At 38.7% G+C, this 23500-nt stretch overlaps 1 protein-coding gene across 1 annotated transcript in view; it reads right to left on the bottom strand.

Moving 5' to 3' along the window:
• LOC139691221 (afadin-like) overlaps positions 1 to 23500 on the bottom strand; it is a gene marked incomplete at its 3' end in the record, with an annotated part of 215571 nt that overhangs the window by 63878 nt on the left and 128193 nt on the right. The window contains exons 10-13 of the mRNA XM_071588967.1: positions 19202 to 19390; positions 9947 to 10265; positions 1003 to 1148; positions 755 to 854 (exon numbers count right to left, since the gene is read on the bottom strand). Of these exons, the coding sequence (XP_071445068.1) occupies positions 755 to 854; positions 1003 to 1148; positions 9947 to 10265; positions 19202 to 19390 (754 nt within the window). The remainder of the gene's footprint in view (positions 1 to 754; positions 855 to 1002; positions 1149 to 9946; positions 10266 to 19201; positions 19391 to 23500) is intronic.

A 23500-nucleotide genomic window follows, 5' to 3' on the forward strand; every position in this document is an offset into this window, starting at 1 on the left:
GATGAAGGATTGAAAAGGTGAAGCGAACAGAAAGGAAAACAAATGAGGAAATACTAGGTGCAACACAGGAGGAGAGAAGGTTTTTGGGAGACAGCCAATGGAGGCAAGAGAAGTGGATGCATAGGCTATTGATAGGCGGTTGAATCCTGACGACATTGACAAAGAGAGGGTACATTGTTCGACAAGCATGGAAGGGGAAGGATTGATGTGTTGGACAGAATGAAGGGACTGAGAAAATAGGTGGCATTGAAGAGAGGTTTACATGGTGCAGGGTGCCACATTATACAGCTATAGATGAGGCAACAGAAAAAACACACAACAGTATTATTATAATAATTATTAACAACAGCATTATTATTTATTCACACAAAACAACCAGTAATACATTGTTTAAACCAGTAATTCCAACCAAACAGTGATACATTTAAATAATGTTTTACTGGTTGGTTTGTGTAAATATCCAAAAGCTACCTTAAATGGTAGCCTAATAATAATAAAATCATTTAAGGGTTTTTAGCTTACAGTGATCATGTTATTCCATTTTCACAAATTATTTTTCAGTGACTATTTTAAAACACTTTTTAGATTCATTTTCAACATTAAGTTCATATCATTGTCTTAAACTTTACTCAATTACATCAATTTTTGTTGATGGATAGTTATTAATATGAAGTTCAAGAGTACAACAGTACTTGCACATATAATATTTACATATATATACATATATATATTGCATGAAAAATACTAAACATACTGAACCAGCAGATTCCTCTTCGTTTCTGTCATCATCACGGTCAGCAAGGAAGTTTGGCATCACTAAACCAAGGTCAGCTTGAAGACACAGAACAAGATTCCTGAAAAAATTTAAAATGCTCAAATGCAAGCAAATTTCTTCCTTACAATAAATGGGCTTGTTCAAGCATGACTTGCTTCAACAGCATTACGATTTTAAGTCATTGATGCCCCATTGAAGAATTGAGAGCGATGACCTAGGGCACCAACCTAAAAGCAATCTGCACCGCTTCAGCGAGGATGTCCTGGCCATCGATGGAGAATGCAGAGATGTGCCGATCAGACTTGAGGAAGTGGAGGAGCTCTGAGGCATTGGCCATCCAAAATGCTAGTGATTCAGCATCTCCATACCTCTCCTGATTTGTAAAACAAAAGAAATGTTTTTAGCATCACTGGGCTCATTCTACAAATCTCAACCAAGTAAAAGTCAATTTAACTCCAAACACATAATATCCTCAAGTAGTAAATGTGCTCTTCTTCCAAATTCTCATTTGGGAAACATTTTCTTCATGAACATGATAATATTTTAAATCAATTACATCTCATTTATTTATTTGGGAGAGATGACAAAAAGACAACGTCACATGAACACTTTGTGTTGTTCCAATTAAGAAGGACATGGAAGGTATGATGGTTGTATCAAATTTAAAATAGCATTTCGGCAAGTGTACTAGACACAACCCATTTTTTATGTATGTTTTTAAGAAAAGAATCACATTTTTCTCCAATTGTCATAATGATTTATGGTAGAAATTTTATAGTGATTTATAACCAGTAAATGCAACTAGGGAACATTGTGCCTTCCATCACCTATCTCAAAACCCAGAAATTCATCTTCTATTCATTCATGTATCCTATTAGTTAAATTTCAAAATTTTTCCCTTATTCTTGCATTGATGACAAATTTATACCACTCAAAAATCTTTCCCCATGCTCTGATGGCAATTATTGTGTATTTTAGCTTTAATCCTACTATGAAGGTCATTTCTCCACATTAATCTGGCTCACCATGATGTCAATCCTGTAAAATAGGCAGCGTCTCTGTTCATAGCAATCACTCTTGCTTGTTGAATAGCTGTTTTGTACAAATAGAAAATTCCAATCTTTTGTGGCCTAATATACATGTCAGTGGCACCTCATCCACGTTCCCCATTTGCAAAAGTTAAAGATCTTCTCATTTTCTTTTAATTCTTCTTCGAGCATTGGGCATTTTTCAATTCCATTGTTCCGGTTGTATTTACCACAAACAGCTTTTTGTTGGTCCTCTTCCTGTCTTCATCCAGTTCTCTTCATCTTTTCAGCTGGCAATGATAAAAGGATCCTCTCTGCTGCCATTTCTACATTATTCGACATGTTTAATCACTCTTATCTTTAATATAATTTGCAGAGCAGAGTTTGCATTTTTTTTAGCCATGCCTTTCCACAAAATCTCAACATAATAATCACTTGTGATGACATGTAAAACAATGTTACACTTGGAAATGCATTTTGATTTTTGGAAATAAAGTAACACACTTCTCTTTCTAAGTTTTCATAGATGTACGAATGTGATGATTGCGATTATCCTCGAGTGTGCATGGGCAAGGCTCATGGCCAAGTGGCAAGAGCCAGTCTGACTACTTTTTCCCCCCCTTCTCCCAATTTCGATTGATAAAGCCACCCATAAGAGTCAGATATGGCCGATAGTTCTGCACTAAAACTGCAACAGTAATGAAGAATGCAAATTTATTGCCAGCACACAACAAAAGGTAATATAGTTTAAAGTTGGGAGTTGCATCATTCACATTCGAATGGAACAAATTATTACCTCAGCTTTGACCTAATCAAATAACACATGCATGCAAATATTGGAGAAATCATAAATTTAGATAACAGTGGATATTAACTAATTTTACTTGCGAGCACCCACTTTTAGAATTAAGCAAAAAGGATACCAAGCAACTCTTCATTTATACAGAACAGAAAAAAATTAGGGAATGATTAATTCAAAATCACTCTTTCACTAAAAGACAGCAAGCAGAAGAATGCTTAAATGTATGTTCATATAAACCAGAAGTTTTACGCACAACGTTCAACTCATAATTTTGATGACCATATATTTTATCCAAAATTTTGAGGGGGAGAAAATGCATCCCACATGCCAGCATATACAGTCCGTTTGCACCCCCAGAACTACTCCCAAAAGACATTGTAAGGCTGGCAGGTGTCTCCCATCCCGCTGATGAGTCCAAATACTGTCTGTGAATTATTAGGACTGTTCAAGGATGCTCAACTGGAGATCTAATGAAGAGTCCAATTTGTCCACAGGTATTATACATATGTGTAGGATGTAAACCTTTATGAAAATGCTTTAATTAGTATACCTATGCATAATACAAGTATTTTCAAGGTCATTCTTCAAATACCCAAATAATTAAATTTTAAAATTACTAAGAATAGCCATAGTTGATAAAACATGGGATTACTTGATAGCTAATATTTCATTTAACGAAATTTAGAAATAATTGCCACCAATGCTTTTTAACATTCAGTCCAAATGGACTATACAGTTTCTTTTTACATCAATACTAAAGCGACAGTGAAGTCACGCAGGTATTGTAATCCTAGCCTGCTAATCCAAAGGTTGCAGGTTCTAGTCCTGCCTCTGGCAGGAGTGCTGCGTCAACTCTGGCAGTTCAGCCTCAGGGAGACACACCAGATGACAAGCCAAGAGCTTATCGGCATGGGAAACCAGGAAATCCCAGAACACAAAGAAAGTGTCGAGTTTGGATTTTGAGAAAAATCTGCTTGCTCCTTGCCCAGCTGATGGTGGTGCTCCACAGTTGACAAAAAGAGAAGGACTTTCAAGAAAGTTTACAACATTCAATTTGTGGAAATGAAAATCATATCATTGAAAACTTGTCGATCATTTCATTGCAAACTGGAAGACACTCTCCCTCATACTAATCCATGACTAGGCATGAGCAAGGCAATTGGCTAGTGGAACAGTTTCTGGTAGAGATTAGTTAATTTTTTGATGTCTGTAGAAAATGTAGATTTCAAGCAGTAAATGCACTCTTCCAGTGTTCTTTTACTTTTTTTCTTATGAATATGAAATAAGTCATTCAAACTGTCTCCTTAATAAATATCTTTTAGGATGACATCAACAGTTTTCCATCCCAAAAACATTTTTCAGATTAGCGATGCTCCACGAAGTCACATATTGCAGAATTTAATGCAATTCCCAATCACCATGATTTTCACACGAATACAGTGGAACATCACATAACAAGCCCGATTGTTGTTTCTGATAATGACTTCCTTAACGAGCGATTGTTCTCATAATGAGTTACACGGAGGGGGGAATTCCCAGAATCATTGCGCACCTGCTACTTCTGTTTGTTGCTAGCACTCATTCCGTTAGTGTCTTAGTATCCATAGTGATCACACATCTTTCCATACTCGTGTTCAGACATATTGTTGGTGATAAGTTTTATAATATTTTGTACATAGTTTAAAAATTGCTTGAATAAAAAAACCATGAGAAGAGAGCCACAAGAGAATAAAAATAAAAAATAACTAAAGAAATTAAAAGTGAAATCACAGAAATTCAGGAAAAAGGTGTGAGTGACACTGCTGAGTACGTAACTCAACAATTGGTCGGGATCAACAATTTGCATTTTCTTCGAGAACAATTATTAATATTATTACTTGACAAAATTGAGGAAATAAGATGCTTTAAGGAGAGTGAAAAGAATATCTAGGTGTTACAGTTAAGCATTCTCAACGATGTTGACAGTTTGCTTCTCATTCGTATAAACAAAAAGCAATTGCAATGACACACTATTAATCCAATGGCTTACAAAGACGGCTATTCACCATCCGCTCAAAATTGGCCCTTGCTAACAAAGACAGCGACTCACCAGTCTCATATATTTTAATTTTTTTTCCATCCTTCTTTTGGAGCATAAATGTCAGATAGATTCATATTTATGGTCTTTATTGCTTTAATATTCTCCTAGTACATATTCCAATGTTGTTATCATATTGCTATTCATATTTTATTCTTGTATATACTCAATGGTTTTGAAGTGCTTTGATGATCGTGCCATCATTAGTTTATGGTAAACCCAATGCACATTCAGCACTGCCTTCTTTTGTCTCCTTTCTCTATCCATCCTTCTCTCCTATTTGATTAGGTGTTTTTGAGGCACCAGTTCATAGCCAACATAGGATAAAAGAAGCAGTATTTCATTTTGAATACTTGATGAAGACCATCCGCCAAACCTAAATGAAAGCTACCCAATGTCTTCATCTTCAGTGAACTTGCTACTATGCCAAAGCTAATACAACCTTTTCTGCTGCCACACCAAAGTTGCCTTTCATCTTTTCCTATTTGCTGCTACATCAACAAAGATGATAGAATTACTGAATGAAGTTGGGGGCTTCTGATAACACACATTAGTTTGCAGCCAGTGTTCCAACCCTCACAGCCATGGAGGCTCACGTTCGAGGTTGTGTACACTCACGCTCCCTCAAAGCAAATGCCAGCAAAAAGGGCAAGATTTTTACTAGGGATGATGATGTAGAAAAGTTTCTTTTTGACAGTGACACCAATATTAGTGATAACATTGAGGAAACAGTGCTAGCGATTACAGTGAGGAATGACACTGGTAACTCTGACAATTCAGAAACTGTGAATAGTGAAGACAGGGCAGAACCTTCCAGCAAAAATGAAGGCAGTATTTGAAGGTTACATGCCACTTCAGGGAATTACCCGATGGCTGGCTTGTTGGACAACAGTTATGCCCCCAGTTCTGGAGGCATCTTCAGGTCCAAGTGATCTTTCTGGCATTTTGGCCGCTATATATCAGAGATGCTGGCTGGCCCGGAATGCTCCGATTGGCTATTTCTTGGCGGTAAGGTGGGATTACCCTTTTCCATGTCAAAGCCAGGGTGTAGCCATCCTCACGGTTGAAATTCTTCAGATTTGTCATTATTTCTACCGCTTCTCCTATGAGTCTCAAGAAATAGGGATTTTTTTCCCTTCTTGCCAGAACTTTTGTTTGGTCAAACTCAATTGTGTGTCCTGGTTCCGTCCACTCATTTTCGAAATCGCCGTGAGCGGGAACTGTTTCTTATCCGTCCCTTGCCCTTAGGTGCTCCTGATTCTGCATCCAGTGGACCTTCCTGTTTGACTGACGATGATGTACAATTCTCCACATGCACACTTGATCTCATTTACTCCTTGGTACATGAGATCGGGCGTCTGGTCCTTAGGCTTAGGGATGATACCGCTGCTTTTTCTCATTGCGGAGAACCTAGTAACTACATTATGCTTCCGTAGGAGCTTACCAATCTTTTCAGCAGTTCCGGCGATGTACCAAATGGTAGTACTCTACTAGTCAATTATATTATAGTATACTGGTCTACTAGTCCATTGTATTATTCCTACATACTATTGAGAGGTACAGGATGCAGAGGGCCAATAAAGAAGGAGGAATCCTGGGTAAGCAGGTCAGAAGTTGGAATGAAAAATGAACATTTTGGACAATTTATCAAGTAAGCAGTGAGGAGCAAAATGTGTTTATGTGGTGCAAAGAAGATTTAGAAGTCAATAATACTTTACAATCATTTTCATTGGCCAGCAAAAACTACTTTTGATCAGACGTGGATAGTCTGAAAGGTTTCCTACCTAACAAATGAACAAGACTTTTTTTTTCTTTGAATTCATACTTCAACACAGTTGTCTTCCAATCCAATATACTTTTAATAGTGGTGCTCTGACATTTTTAAGCTTCTAAATATTAGCTGATGTCTTGCCCGGCAATATACGAGTCGGTTTTTACGTATATAATAACCTCCTCGTCCAATGAAAATCTCTGTCCTCCAAGTGAAACTTCATGTTAAGGAAACAGGAAAAGGTTGCCGAGGGCCACATCTGCTGAACATGCTCAGTGGTCAACCCATTCAGAAGGCACTTTGTGAATTTTAGTCATGGTGACCATCAAAGTGGAAGTTGGTGCATTATCTAGATGGAAAAGAATTTTGTCTCCTTCAAATGAAGTCGGTTTTTTGCAATGTCTGCATTCAGCTTGTCAAGTAATGACGGATAACACTCTTCCATTGTTGAATAACTGATTGAAGCACTTTTCCACTTGATAAAATTTTACGACCAGGTTTCAATGTATTACATCATCATCAGGTAACCAAGTTAAGTTGTGTTCAAGCTTATATACATTCCAGAAGGGGTGGAGAGGACGTGGTAGGAAACGAGGGGGGGTGGATAGAGGGGGGGAGAGGAAAGGGGGGGGGAAGACAAGGGAGACATTTACAAGAAATAGCGGAAACAGCGTATTGACCATGTTAAAACACACACAGTATATATAGTCTTTAGGGTGTGAAGTGGTCCTATTGGGTGGATGGCGGCAGTCTCCAATAAACCATCGGTGGCCGGGACGAAACCAGTAGACGGGCTGGGTTTGAAGGCCAAGGATTAGGCCCTTCTGGAAGAGTGGTGGTAGAATACCCCCACTTAACTCATACACTGGGGGGGGGGGGGGAGGAGGAGGAAGCACTCAAGGAAGGAGGCGGTTGTGTTCACGACACATCATACCATTTAGCGAATGCACTCCCGAAGGACAAATTTAGAGTAACTTTTCACACCCCCTTCAACATATCGAAACCCCTCTGTAAATACAAGGATACCATCGACAATACAAGGAAGAGTGGTGTGTATGGCATACAGTGCGAGTGTGATGCCATATATGTAGGCCAAACGGGTAGGAATTTCTCCACCCGAATCAAAGAACACGAGAAGTGCACGATCTTAGGTAACACCACATCAATGATCGCCAAACACTTACTCGAGACTAACCACACCTGTGAATTTAAATTAAATGTTCTTCATATGTCAAATAAATGCAGAAAATTAGACACATTGGAACAATTAGAAATTGTCCAACGCGTTAAGAAGAAAACCCCTCTTCTCAATGACATGCGATTCACTTTGTCCTCCCCCCTCCTTTCCATCAACTTTCGTCAGTAAACTTCGACCACACGTGACACACAACCGCCTCCTTCCTTAAGTGCTTCCTCCTTCCCCCCCCCCCCCCAATGTGTGGGTTAAGTGGGGGTATTCCACCACCACTCTTCCAGAAGGGCCTAATCCTTGGCCTCCAAACCCAGCCCGTCTACTGGTTTCGTCCCGGCCACCGATGGTTTATTGGAGACTGCCGCCATCCACCCAATAGGACCACTTCACACCCTAAAGACTATATATACTGTGTGTGTTTTAACATGGTCAATACGCTGTTTCCGCTATTTCTTGTAAATGTCTCCCTTGTCTTCCCCCCCCCCTTTCCTCTCCCCCCCTCCTCGTTCCACTCACACACCACTCTTCCTTGTATTGTCGATGGTATCCTTGTATTTACAGAGGGGTTTCGATATGTTGAAGGGGGTGTGAAAAGTTACTCTAAATTTGTCCTTCGGGAGTGCATTCGCTAAATGGTATGATGTGTCGTGAACACAACCGCCTCCTTCCTTGAGTGCTTCCTCCTCCCCCCCCCCCCCAGTGTATGAGTTAAGTGGGGGTATTCTACCACCACTCTTCCAGAAGGGCCTAATCCTTGGCCTTCAAACCCAGCCCGTCTACTGGTTTCGTCCCGGCCACCGATGGTTTATTGGAGACTGCCGCCATCCACCCAATAGGACCACTTCACACCCTAAAGACTATATATACTGTGTGTGTTTTAACATGGTCAATACGCTGTTTCCGCTATTTCTTGTAAATGTCTCCCTTGTCTTCCCCCCCCTTTCCTCTCCCCCCCTCTATCCACCCCCCCTCGTTTCCTACCACGTCCTCTCCACCCCTTCTGGAATGTATATAAGCTTGAACACAACTTCAGTTGGTTACCTGATGATGATGTAATACATTGAAACCTGGTCGTAAAATTTTATCAAGTGGAAAAGTGCTTCAATCAGTCATTCATTATGTTCGACTTCCACCACATCACGCCTGAAGCTACTCAATTTATTCTTCCGTTGTTGCTTCACCTTTTTGAAGATAATTGATGAAGACGATTCTCTGACCATCCTGAAGAACAGTCGCCCGGTCACCTTCCCGGCCGATGGAACCGTATTTACCTTTTTCGGAGCAGGTTCACCCTTTGCAGTCAACTGCTTGGACTGCTCTTTCCATCTCAGGAATGTAGTGGCATATCTAATTTCCATCCACAGTTATGAAGAGATGCAAACAACCTGATATTCTTAGCAAAAACTGCCTCAACAGAGCCTTGGAAACATTCATCTAATGCATTTTTGGTCCAAAGTGAGCTAATGAGGAACCCAACCCGCAATTAGTTTATCAATGTCCAATTCTGCAATCAGAATACTGGAATGACAAACTCTTTCTTTCAATATACCTATCAGCTATTGACAGTCCTCCAGGACCATTAGGTGAAATTTTTTGATGTTAATCGGTGGTGGTGCCAATTTTAGGCCATCCAGGATGGTCATCATTAGCCCAGCTGGTGCGGCCACATTCAAATTCAGCTGCATAACATTTCATGGTCGTTAATTATGCTGCTAAGTCCAACCCATACACAGCATCCAATTTGTCATTGATGCATGTCGGCGTAGTGCCTTTCTAAAATGAATATTTAATGACAGCTTTATCCTATTTATTTTCCATTTTCACAAAAATTCATGCAATTATCACAAAACAAATGAGCAGTGTAGCGCCTTTCCTTAATGAATATTTAATGACAGCTTTATCCTTTTTATTTTCCATTTTCACAAAAATTCATGCAATTATCACAAAACAAATGAGCGTCCAAAATGGCTGAAATAATGGTGAGTACCTTTCAACGCAAGCACAAACACATTCCCCAACTTTTCTTGAAGAGTACCCCTATCTTCATGTCGAGGACAGAAAGTTTTCAGGTCACCCACACAAGTAACAATAAAAACTCCATCATATCCAGTATTTCACTTGCAATTCATTAGTTTGTCAAAATCATTTTGATTTTATCTGCGTAAATAGAGTGGTAGTCTAAGCATCATGAGTTGCTGCAGCTTGGTAAATATACCCTGCTGCTGCGGTAACTTTAAAAAAGATGATCATGACACTTGAGCGAACACACCCTGTGATAGTGACAGGGAGTCGCTGTCTCACCTGGACCACTGTCCGAATGGTGGCTGCAACGCGTGCTAGGAGTGCCGTGAGGCGATGTGCCCTCTCCGTGGGTGCCAGCTCAGGGCGATAATGTGTCGATGCACGGAAGCGTGCTGCCAGGTAGAGGGCATAGGTGGGGGCCAATCGGAAGTGGTGGGGGGCTGCCTGGGGGTCAAGCGACGTCACCAGGGCATCAAGGAGGGCATCTGTGGCCTCCTCACGGAACTCTAGAGCTGCCGGGAGGATGGGGTCACTGGCGCCTGATGGAGGTTTTGATTGTGATGGCAACACAGGGTACCGCTCGTAGTTGGATGATGGCCTAGACATGAGATGAACACAATGCATCACAGACTGAGATAATGCATTCAAGAAGACCTTTGCACTTAGATAATAGAATTGTACGATGTGCCTGCAAGGACTCTTTCATGCACCTCTTCAGCACTTTCATACAAATATTTTGTAGAATGACCTTAGGGTTACTTCACCCCAACTCAAATGCTCAAGAGATATGTTAGTTTCATTGCCGACATGTGTATCTTTGTACAAAATATTAAATGTAAATATAAAAGTCTCCTCCATTCTTCTTCTCAGGGCACAACTTCTCCATGGATAACACTTATTTAGCACGACAGTTTACTTAAGTCTCTATTTAAGATACAATGTCCTCATACTTTCTCCTTGGGCCCATTCCCTACCGGTTTCAACAGAACGGCCAACAAATAGGCATTTCATTCAAATACATAGAATTTGAGTTCAAGAGCTTTGATTGAATTATATTTGAATTTTGCATATGCTTTAAAATAATGCTTAAGAATAAACAACAGGTTCAGACCATGAATAACTTTTCCAAAGGCATTCAGTCATTACAGCTAAATGGTAGCCCGTGACTGTTGTCTTAAAGTCACCATTAATGCCAAATGAAATCAAACAAAATTGACTGTGACATTGCAACCAATGTAGACCAAGGAGATAACCTTCACCATAAACATTGTTTGATGTGACTTGAGCTCCAACATGAATGTCTTCTATTTTTAGCAAATGGATAGCTTTGTGCATACTTTCAAAATAAACTATTTGACTTCATAATTTGATATTCTTTGATTTTGGGCAAAGGTGCTTTCATAGGCACAACCCAAATTCCTCCCTAGACTTAGATATAGTTAAAGGTAAATATTGCATAAGGCTGCATTTTGACAGAGACAAAAGCAAATTCCTTAATTGAATTATGAATAAAGTCAAAACACATCTGAATATTGACCATGAATTGCTAAAGCTGTTGTATTTAAATAAATCATAGCAAGTAACTGTGTCAAGTTAACCTTATTGGTTCTTGGTTGTTAAGATATTATTTAAAAATCTGGAAAGGGCCATATTAAATATTGTCACATGGATAATGGATTTACTTGCCTCATTGATTATCATTAATACATAGCATTTCAGTTTCAAATATCTATGAAATTTTACAATAAATTTAACATCTGTCATTAAAATAATTTTCCCTTTCATTTTTTACAAATAATTTTGAAGCTATGTACAAATATTACTCCGATCTTAATTGCCAACTGTATTCTGTTGAATGGATTGTGTCATTCATAACATTTTCATGCAATAAAAATAGTATTCATATGATACACAAGGTCTATTCTGAAAGGATACAGTCACTGAATATTTTAAGAAAAGAAGCCTAGCTAGAATAATGAGGCTTTGGTCTCACTCGAAGTACTCCCCTTGGGACTGGTTGCATTCTCCATTATCTTGTCAAGGGACTGTTGGAATGACTGGGCATTTGTTTCAGGGATCCAAGACTCATCTCCAGTTATGAGACCTTTTTTAGAAAGCCTTGGTCATCAGTTTCAGCTTGGAGCAAGTCCCTTGAAACTGTAGCACAAAATTCCTGAGAGACTTACGAGATAAAGGATGCAGGCAGCTGATGACCATTCCGATACAAAGGACCTACCTCTATGTTTTGAAAAGTAGAATAAGTACTTGAGATCCCAAGGGGAGTAATTGGAAGGGGATTAAGGCCTCATTGTTCTAAGTCGGCTATTTTTCCTCAAGTAAACATTGCATGGCTAAATCCTTTCCTGTGAGAACTCGTGCTGACCACTCTCAGCCAAACACTCCATTTAGACATAAGAGTGAAGTAAGAATCAATAAATTTGCATTATCCCAGTTTTGTGAAGGTATTTTACTTATAAAGTGAAAGCATAGCGTGAGTTAAGGTGGGTTAGCTAGATTTAACTAACTAGCTGGGCAGAGGCGAGTTTGCAAGAGAATGGACAATAAAGGCTCCCTTTATGCAGTGCGAATACAGATTTGCTTTTTGCTGTCTATGCTTTGGAATTCATTTATTAGTTATGTATTTCCGCTACCTACCTTTTACAGGCAAAAATTACTTTTTGCTTACGTTTAGATTTGTAATAAAAATAAGCCACCAACATAACGACACGATAGTCTAGGACATTGCTGCTAATGACATTGGGTCTTTCATTAATCAATACACTTACGCAAAAGCACTATGAGCCAAATGAATCATTTTTATAATAAAATTATTATATTTATAAATTTCCCTGGTTCACAGTAAAATTTAGGCACACAAATCTTTTCCCAACACATACTGTGACTTAAACCCCACAATGCCATGCATGAATGTAACATTATTATATGCATTCATCAAATGATGGTCCAATAAAAGACTTTCAAACGTTTCACTGAAGCACTATTGTCGAACAGATTTTCACTGTGCCACAATAGGAAATTGAAATAAAGTTGAAGAGATTCATCATCATCACCTCCTTCTTTTCAAACTTCGTTGTATTTTCAAAATATCATTTATTCCAGAGCCAAAATCAGAATACACACTCAAGTTTAACCCTCTTAGTGAGGCGGGGATTTCAGGGGTACTAGTGAGAAGTGCGAAGGGTAATTTAAGAAAATGTATCACCTTAGAAAAAAAAACATTATGAAGTTATTTGTTTAGATATCCATATGCAGTTTTTTTATTTTAAAATATAATATTGTAGTTAATAATGATGTAATACATTTACATCATCTGAAATATAAATGTAATTACTACAGTATGATCAATTTAAAGAATATTTTTTTAGAAATTATATTTCGATTTTTGAACACAAAACTAATATTTTTTTTAAAACATTTTTCAATTAAACTACGATATTTGAATATAATAAAGAATCAAAAATACATGCAGAAAATATTATAAATAAATAAAGAAAAACCAGTGAATTGAAAATTTTTTGTCAGCCTCTGCATAGTTCGATTTAGTTGAAAAGGCTGATCTCACTGAGTCAAATTGGGACTTTTCCCCTTTCCTTGAGACTGCGGCAATGTGCTTACAATCTAAAGGCAGAAAAAAACGAAGTTCTAACTCACAGAGAACTGCTGACAATGTAATCCATTACACAGGGCGCAATTGATTAGATAAGATGGACGGCAAGAGAAACCAAAATGATTACAAAGCAGTGTTCTCATTTCCATCATCTCAACAAAGTCTGAATAAGCAGCTATACTACCTTGATCAAAAAGTTCCCGGAATAACCACCGTGTGGCGCTCCCATCGTTCCGATTTGAGTTCTGTTTTTTTTGTTAAATTGGTACATCTGTTGTTGATATTCCCTTTAAATCTTAGTGTCATAACTTGACATTTGCAAAAGTTACGGTTGGTTTTCGGTATGTCCATCAGTGCTTCCTGCGATTTTTCCATTACTTCCTCTCGGCTGCTAAAACGCGTTCCCCGTAATGGTTTTTTAACTCGATTGAACAGAAAGAAGTCACAGGGAGCCAAATCAGGTGAATTCGGTGGCTGTTGGATGGTATTTGTTGCATTTTTCGTCAAAAAATTACGAATAATGATAGCACTGTGCGACGGTGCGTTATCATGGTGCAAAATCCACGAGTTTTCTGCCCACATTTCTGGTCTCTTTCGGCGAATTGCTTCACGCAAACGTCTCATAACGCCCAAATAATACTCTTTGTTTACTGTCTGGCCTTCTGGCAAAAATTCATGATGCACTACACCGTTGTAATCCATGAAAACCGTCAGCATTGCCTTCTTTTTTGACTGAAAACGACGTGGTTTTTTTGGTCTCGGCTCATTTGGTGAACGCCATTCACTTGCCTGATGTCTGGATTGCGTGTCGTACTCATAAACCCACGTCTCGTCTCCAGTAATGATCCTTTTGATGAATGTGGGATCGGATTCAGCCTCGCAAATCATGTCTTTTGCGACGTCAACACGGTCTCTTTTTTGCATGAAATTGAGGTCTTTTGGAACCAACTTTGCTGCTACACGACGGAAACCCAAATCATTAACCACAATGTCTTGGGCGGATCCATAGGCAATGTTCAAGTCCTCCGCTATTTCTCTGATGGTTAATTTGCGGTTATTGACCAACATTTCTTTTACTTTATCAATTTTTTCACCGACTTTCGATGTCGATGGTCTGCCACTGCGTTCATCATCTTCGATTGACTCACGACCACTTCTGAACCGCTCGTGCCACTGGTAAACGACCGTTTTTTTAGAGAATCGTTGCCGAAACACTTTTCCAACATTTCCAACGTCCGTGCGCCACTAAATCCGTTTTTTACGCAAAGTTTAATACAAGTTCGTTGTTGCAAATTTAAATCCATTTCTGCAATTGTAAAAAATCGCCAACACACACAGAGATAGATGTACTCTTGGCTACGTAACTTTTGCAAATGTCAAGTTATGACACTAAGATTTAAAGGGAATATCAACAACAGATGTACCAATTTAACAAAAAAAACAGAACTCAAATCGGAACGATGGGAGCGCCATACGGTGGTTATTCCGGGAACTTTTTGTTCAAGGTAGTATATCAACACCACGACACCACAACACATTCAAGAGATTACAGATGAAAACAGATTAGTCGCCTTTCAGTGGCTTTTCATAGTGGAAAGACCACTCAGAAAAAAAAACGAGCAAACAATTAGGCTGAGCTTCCCGACATGCACAAAACTGAACGAAAAATTATAGTAAGAATTATACTTTTTGAAAAGCATTTAAAATTGCTAATAAAAAATTTAAAAATTAGTTACGTAATTCTATGGAATTCAACCTATCAATAGCAGAAAAACCTTAAATTATTAAAGAAAAAACCATAAGTTACAGCGATTTAAACAATAGCCTACGCAAGAGCCGATATATTGGCCTGCCGCACTTTTCGCCAGGGATACGAAAGCCGATATATCGGCCCGCCGCACTAAGAGGGTTAAAAAATAAAATTCTATTGAAGTAAAAGCCTCTTCGGGGTACATCACTGTCATTTGCACAGTTTTAACTTCAATGTCAGAACTACATAAATAATGCAAATGTATTTATTATTTATGAACAAAGAAAGAATTGACTAAGTGTTCTGCTTTACTTCAATAGTAAAATAATGATGGAAAATGGTGATACTTTGAGTGAATTAATTCTATAAACATATATAATTACAGAGGTGGGCACTTTCACTAACATAGCTTTTGATCCATGAATTTGCCTTCCCTCCCATTGCATCTCATAGTCACCACTGCTATGTTTTAGCAGCACAGCCAATGCCAATATTGCATTCAAATGCTGTGCAATGATTAATTTGCATTTGCTTAAATCAAATACATATTTTTCACTATAAAAAATAATGGAATAACAGTGGAATTTTTACAGAAATTCAGATCCCTAGTAATGCAAATGTCCTTCCAGACTGTTGAAAATTCATTCTCAATCAATTTATTTGTTGCGATATTTACAGAATATTAAATATACAAACTCTTTCTAACTTAGCAAAATCATCTGCACACGATGGAACCAGGTGCCCAAGGCACATAATGAGGTAGTTATGATGAATTGGCAGAAAAGTTTTCCCTGGCAGTTAGAGAGACTTGCGTCTGGAGAATACAATCAACTTTAGCAGCAAAGTCCTCAATTGGGTTAAAGTATTTGAATTTTGTGTCACTGAGATTAGAATGACTGATTACTCAACTAAAATTGTTTTTCTTTAATGCTCCACTGTACTGTTTCTTATGTACATAAATTATCTTCCTAAAGTGGTCTCCAACTCAATGGGGCTGCATCCTGTTTTAACCTATTAGCTTGTATGCCAGTGACATTAACTTCATCCTCACATCTCCTCACCATGATGACTAGTTCATCTGGCCAAATCTGTTATTCAGCAGTTATCTAAATTATGTGACAACAATTGTTTGAACTTGAATATACAGGGTCGCACCCAAAAGCGGTAGGACTGATTTTTTTACAAGAACTTTATTGACGATATACTTACATGGACTTAATAATCTTCAAAGTATGCTCCTTGAGCTGCTACACACTTAGTATAACGTTGCTCCCATTCCCCGTACGCCCGCTGGAAATTTTCTTTGGGGATGCCATTGATGACCCTCGTCGACGCCTCTTGAACGGCCTTTATCGAGTCAAAACGTCGTCCCTTGAGCTGTCTTTTCATCAGGGGGAAGAAGAAGAAGTCCGTTGGTGCCAGATCGGGAGAATAGGGCGGGTGCGGCAACGTGGCAACGCCGTATTTGGCCAGGAGCTGTCTGACGACGAGCGCGCCATGGCAGAATTTTTGGCACCATCTTGGCGCACACCTTGCGCATGGCCAAATCCTGTGAAATAATGCGTTGGACGTTGGATGCAGACAGACCCAACTGGTCTGCAATTTCTTCACTGGTTAAGCATCGGTCTGTGTTCAGCAGTGTCCTCACTCTGTCCACATTCGTGTCGGTTCTTGCCGTCGATGGCCGTCCGGAGCGATGGTCATCTTCAACGAGCTCCCTACCCTCTTTAAACAACTTGTGCCACTCAAATACTGTGGAACGGCTTAAGGCAGTGTCCCCATAAGCCTGCTTGATCATATCGAGGGTCTCAGTTGCCGTCTTCCTGAGTTTCGCACAAAACTTCACGGAATAACGTTGCTCTAAATTCAGATTCATTTTGTTTTTCGACGCGGACAAAAAACTGCTTCACTAAAAACAGTGTCCTCACTCAACGACAGCCCGCAAGCGACTGAGGTTGGTGTCGGTCTGTTGCTAAGAGCCCCCTCCACCACTCTGTTCGCGCCAGAGAAAATCAGTCCTACCACTTTTGGGTGCGACCCTGTAGACAAATCACAACTGACTCAATTCTCTACTAGAAATAAAATTAACAGATTTTCCATTAATTTTAAAGAGAAAACCATTTCCCAGTTTGACTCCAACAGATTTCTTGGTGTTTATATTGATTTGCATCCAACTTGGGAGGTCCACATTTCCACCTTCACAGTTGAGTGCTATATTACCAGGACCATCTGTGTATTTATATATTCTGGTGGATGAGTATTATGGTTAATTCCATTTTACCATTGCTGCTATTGTATACTTGTCTGTAAATCATCAACCCAGGTTGTTAACATTTAAAAACACAAAATATGGCTGTTCGTTTGATTCCTCATGAAGCCTATCGTGCATGCATGCGTACATGCAGGGCTCCTGTAGATTAGAATCTAAATATTTCTCTGACATTCCTCTGACCTCATTGCCAAATTACAGAGAAGATGACATACTGGCATCTTTGAAACACTGAAACAGCTGATTGTTTATTCTCTGACTAGTCCTATATTTTACTTTAAAGTCCTGGGACCAATAAAATTTATTTTATTTATATTTCACCTAAGTGATATCCAATTGCTGCTAATCCCATAACAACAAAGACCAACAAAAATGTCACGTAAGTTCATGCACCAGCAGCAGCATTTATGGACAGAGGAATTTTGCAATATGAACTAGTTTATACCCATTTACTTCTATAAAAGTCTAAAAAAATGGTTTCATTACACTGATTGTGTATTTTTCTTGAATTCTACAACCATGACTCAATATTTCAAACATCAAATGGGTTTTCATATTTGTGACTAATAATTAATCAGGACATGGTGTCCAGTGGGTAAGGAACACGGCGATGCCAATGGGCACCATGAGCTAAACCCCTGCTGCACATTCTTTCGGGTATCATGGCAAACCATACAGGGTATGGCAGTTAAATCCGGACAAATGAAACTTTTGTTTAAAAGCAAATTTATTTTAAAAAAATACAAATGAAATGAAAATCCTTGCACATGAAAGTAGTGGTATCTGTCAAGAGTAACATTACTCAATGTAATTACCCCCTTCAACTACAATGACCGCATTCCAATCTTGTCCTGAATCGATCGCACGCACTTTTTAAAACAGTGCCCTCCATATTCGTGAATGCTGCTACGATAGCTGTGCGTAGAGATGCAACATTAGGGTGCCTTGTCTCATTGATGACTCTCTCGACTACTCTCCAAACACAATAGTCGAGAGGGTTCAAGTCTGGGCTGTTCGGGGGCCAGAACTCCTTTGAGCAGAACATGTCAATGTTATCTGGGAGCCAGTTTTGGATTAAATGACTCGTATGCGCTGGTACACCGTCCTGTTGAAAGACATATTGTCTCCCCAAGGCCAAGTTACCATCCACAGTTTCACGACATTCTTCAAAATTTGCAAAATTCCTCTGAAATCAGCTCCTGAGCTCGAATGAGATTGCAAAACCTTCCCCAGACTTCTCTGAAGCATTATACTTAGCCACAATATCGTAAGCAGTGGATCTGGGCTACCAGAAGAATGGAACTGTTTCACGCCCAGCGTGAACACTTACAATAATAGCGGCTCTTCGATTGCAACCCACACTTGTACGTAACACCTCGGCCATTTTGAGGTCATGGCAGTTTACTAGATGCCTATAGCTTTCAAGAACGCCAATCGTGATGTCCAGGGAAACTATGATATGGCGGGAAAGTTAAATTTAAATTTGACTGGAGATAACTGCCACACCCTGTATGCAGATATGGGAATAAGGAATGAACCGTCCCCCCGTTGCCTGTGAATGAGTGAATTTCCCATGCTGTTGGAGTTAGTATTGGGCAAGCTCCACCCTCACCCATCAACACCAACCTTCAACTACGGTAATGATTAATGCCCTGGCCATTTATCCTCCATCATGGCCCTGTTCTATGCAGTGCCCTTCCCCAATACGGAATCCTCTTCTATCAAGAAAATAAGTAATTCTACGCCCACATAATTTTCTAAATGTGAGTTCTATCAAAAATGAATAAGCTTGTTTTTAAAAAGAATATTGGAAGAAACCCAAAATTGTCACGACGAGATGACGACTCCTTTGTAGGCAGGTCCTTATTATCCTCATCTGACGCATACCTGTTTCCATCTCGACTGCCCACTGATCTCTGGGACCTGGAGTCAGGATCTTGTTGCTGCTGGAGTTTAGATGAGGAAGCTGAAGATACTGTCTCCACGTGGCCATCAACATCAAAGGTTGTTTCAAAATTGCCCTGACTCCCAGACACTCCGCTTCCATGAACAACAGACTCATCCTTGCTCAATTGCCTTCACAGATGCCATTCACATCAGAGCACCCACACCACGTGCAACCACATTTAACACAAAAAAGCAAGAGAAGATAACAGATGGGGAAGGGAGTGCAATGCAAAACACATAAAAAAACAATCATATACAACATAAATCTATATGATATCAAACAGTTGGAAGGGGAACACATTTTTAGGAGACAAGGGTGATATAAATAAAGCATCAGAGAATGACATCATTATTTCCTAAATAACAAAAAGGATGATGAAAAGAGCCAATTAACAACTTACATCACAAGTCCTCTAAGCAAGTTTTCCTCAAGAGTCGTGACCCACACAGCTAAAATATTCAATGACCTAATACATAATCAATTAGGAAGATTCAAAAAGATGCTGGGAACATAAACTAACATAGAAACAAAGTTCAATTGGTTCAAAAGGGACCGTATGATTAAATATTAAAAATAAGGTTATTATCAATACATTATTTTACATTAAGAGAGTACACAAAAACATATAAATTCAAATCACTTAAAATTCTACACTGCAAAATCTGGTATTTCTATTTCCTTAAAATCAGAAAATTCACACATTTATAATTGATACCTATACTACACATACATATACAGGGTCTGTAAAATAAGTATCGTGACTGGTTCTCTGTAGCCTCAACGGAGCGGTGGATGGGGGTCAAAAGGTCAGCTCGGTGGAGTTGTCCCCCACCACTCAGGCGCACTTTAGTTCAGTCACCTACGGGTATACGTTAAGACAGGAGGTGGATTTTTGTGATGTGTGATTGTTTGTGGTGTCGTTGCACCAGCATTGAGCGCGATGTCGAACAATGCTACACTGTGGAGTTATTTCATTTAACTCGAGAAATCTGCATCGGAGACCCTTGAACCCATTAAACAGGCTTATGGGGATAATGCCTTAAGCTGCACTAGAGTTTTTGAGCGGCAAAAAATGTTAAAGGAAGGCCAGGAGCTCGTTGAAGACGAGCACCGCGTCGGACGCCCAACAACCACTCGAACCAATGCTCAGGTGGCCAAAGTGAAAAACGTTTTGGACTCTGACAGGCGTTCAACCATCGCCCTTATCGGTGAGGAGACCGGCCTTTCTGTCGGAACCATCCACACCACTGCAACAGAGGATCTTACAATGAGGAAGGTGTGCGCCAAGCTGGTGCCAAAAGTCTTGAGTGAGGAACAAAAACTGTCGCAGGTGGAAATTTCACAAGAAATTTTGGACTGCATCCAGGAGGATGAAGATGTTCTGACCAAAATTATTACCTCAAAGGATAGCTCAAAAGGAGCTCAAAGGATATCAGTTAGACTTCATCGAAGTGGTTCAAGCGGCGACAACAAAGGCTCTCAACAGTATTCCGGAAACCAACTTCCAGTGGGCTTTTGACGAGTGGCAGACATGCGGAACTAAGTGTATCAATGCAGGAGGAATGTATTTTGAAGATTATTAACTAATTGTAATGATAACTGCAATAAATTTTGATTTTTGGAACCAGCCCCGATACTGATTGTACGGACTTTGTACATTGTATTTGTGGGTATACTTAGTACTGGATGTCCTCTACCATCACCTACCAAATTTGCCCAACTAAAAAATGTTGTGCACTCCCATTCTATATACACACCCTGAGAAATGCCCAGATTGTCAAGTTTACTGGACTTCCCAGGTAAAAATATAACAGTTACTGCATAGCTTATTAATTATAAGGTAAGAATTGAAAGTTTACATATTATAGGAACCCAGAAATTTTTCATATATTTTTCAAATGGTATTAATACCCACACAATTATATAAAAAAATTCGACATGGTTCAGGTGATTTTTCGAAAAGCACAGGCATTCCACTGTTATAATGAAATTGAAAATAATATGCATTGATGCACTTAAAGCCATTGCAATAGAAAAAATTGAGGCCCTGGAACAATAATAAAAAATGTTAACCGTTCCATATATCCCTCCCGTTTTCATTTTTTGTTTTATACTGGAAATTGTAAACACTTAAAGGCTTCACTCCGAGAGAGATCAAAGCCGAAATGAGTGTTTGTGACTATTTGAAATTGGGTAAATGGGTTTTAATGTGGCCGTGCATCCACAAATAGTGAACATCATTCGGGACTTTCAATAAAAGTGTTTCGACAAAAATATGGTTTTGAGTGATCAACGAACCAAAGTTCATGCCCTAGTCATGGCCACAGGCGAATCTCAAGGCATACTGTTTTTGATTTTGCCCAATGCATTAGGTGTGAAAAAAATCTCAGCAAGATGGGTGCCACATATGCCCTCAATGGAAAATAAACGCAATCGTGTGGTTGATTTGGAGGCAGGTTTGATGCTTTTCTATCACAATCCTGACAAGTTTCTGCATTGAAACATAACAGTGGATGAAACATGGATACTACACTAATACACTCCAGAGACAGACAGGGGAACAGTTGATTTCTAAAGGTGACCCAGCTCTAAAGAAGGCAGAGATGGCAACATTGGCAAGCTACAGCAAGTGATGGCCTCGATAGTTCTATGGGATGCATCCGGAATCATATACATTGATTACTTGCACAAAGGACAAATGATAATAGAAGAGTCTGTATAGTGCATTGTAAGCGGATGAGCAAAGAGATCAAGAGAAAACATCATCATTTGGCAAAGAAAATAATTCTCTTCCCTTTACACATGGATCCATGATGAAAATTATGAAATTAAAGTTTGATTCATTAAAAAATCCACTGCATTCACCAAATTTGGCCCCCAAGAGATTTTTTTAATTTCCAAACTTGAAAAAATGGCTTAAGATGGAAAACGATTGACATTGAACAAGGAAGTCATCGCTAACACAAACGCCTATTTCGAGAATCTTCCAAATTTCAACTTTTTTAGGCCGATTTAAAAAGTTAAGAGAATTGCATGGTAAAGTGCATCGAGCTAAAAGGAATTCGTGATGAAAAATTTTAAAAATCCAACCCAAATAAGTTTGTTTTTCCATACATTCCTGGGGAATTATTAAATAACTCATGCAATTACTCAATAGTGCCTGCATATCTTGTCATTTTGCCAACATCAACAAAATAACTACATATTCCTTAATCTATTTAATTTTCCAACGATATTAATCATAAAAAATCCAAAAATATATTAGACATTGAATTCATTTTGGGCATAACTTAGACGAGTTACAATAGTCTTCCACTCGACTCGACCTCATGATGTTTACATGCATATATCATTGATTGTTCGGAGAGAGTAAAATCATTTTCAAGGGCATCACTTTATAGCCAACATGTTAACCAAAGGACTTGTTGAGGTGAACATCATGGATTAAAGTAAGCAACTATATACCCTTGATAAGCCTTAACTCTTGATTAAAAATTCATAAGAATTACATTTAATGAGAAAATGACCTTAAAAAATTAAAAACAAAGCATGCAATTTTGGGGTGACCACAATGATTTACATAGCGTACACCTACTCAGGTGCAATGAATAATCTGCATCCACCACTACTACCACTATGAAAGCAATACATCCAGCAATTATGAGTCTGTTCAGAAATGTGAACGTAGCATCAGATTATGGATGCAGCTATTGTTCTAAATTGGGTGTAAACATGGCAAAAAATTTAAAGCAGCCAAAAAAATCAACTCTCAACCATTTGTCATCTTAAAAATACTACTCATTTCAAGGATTATTGTTGCATTAAAAGTAAAATTCAATACGTTGCTCGAAGCAGATTCATTCATGTTTCAAAATTATGTAATTTTATGAACTAAATAACATATAGATGTTCAGAAATATCACCCTATAAGTCACTAATATTAACCAGAGTTTTACCATTACTAACTTAAAATCATTTAAGGAAAATTACTCATTTGAGCGGGAATCAAAACTTGCATTTTTTCTGAGGCAAAAAGTCTTTCATTAATCATGCTAATGAATTTCCTTAATTTAATTTAAAATGCAAATCAATAAAGCAACCTGAATTAAAAGATTAGAATATTTATGCTTTATTCTGAATCCCTCAACCAAAGGTTATGCATTAAAATATTAAGGAAAATAAATATTGGAGTATTTCATGTTTGTGTGAATAAAGAGCCTTTCCTGTTTCAACCCAAC

This window comes from Hetaerina americana, unplaced genomic scaffold (genome assembly GCF_022747635.1).
Source record: "Hetaerina americana unplaced genomic scaffold, ioHetAmer1.1.p SCAF_306, whole genome shotgun sequence".
In the NCBI taxonomy this organism is placed as follows: Eukaryota; Metazoa; Arthropoda; class Insecta; order Odonata; family Calopterygidae; genus Hetaerina; species Hetaerina americana.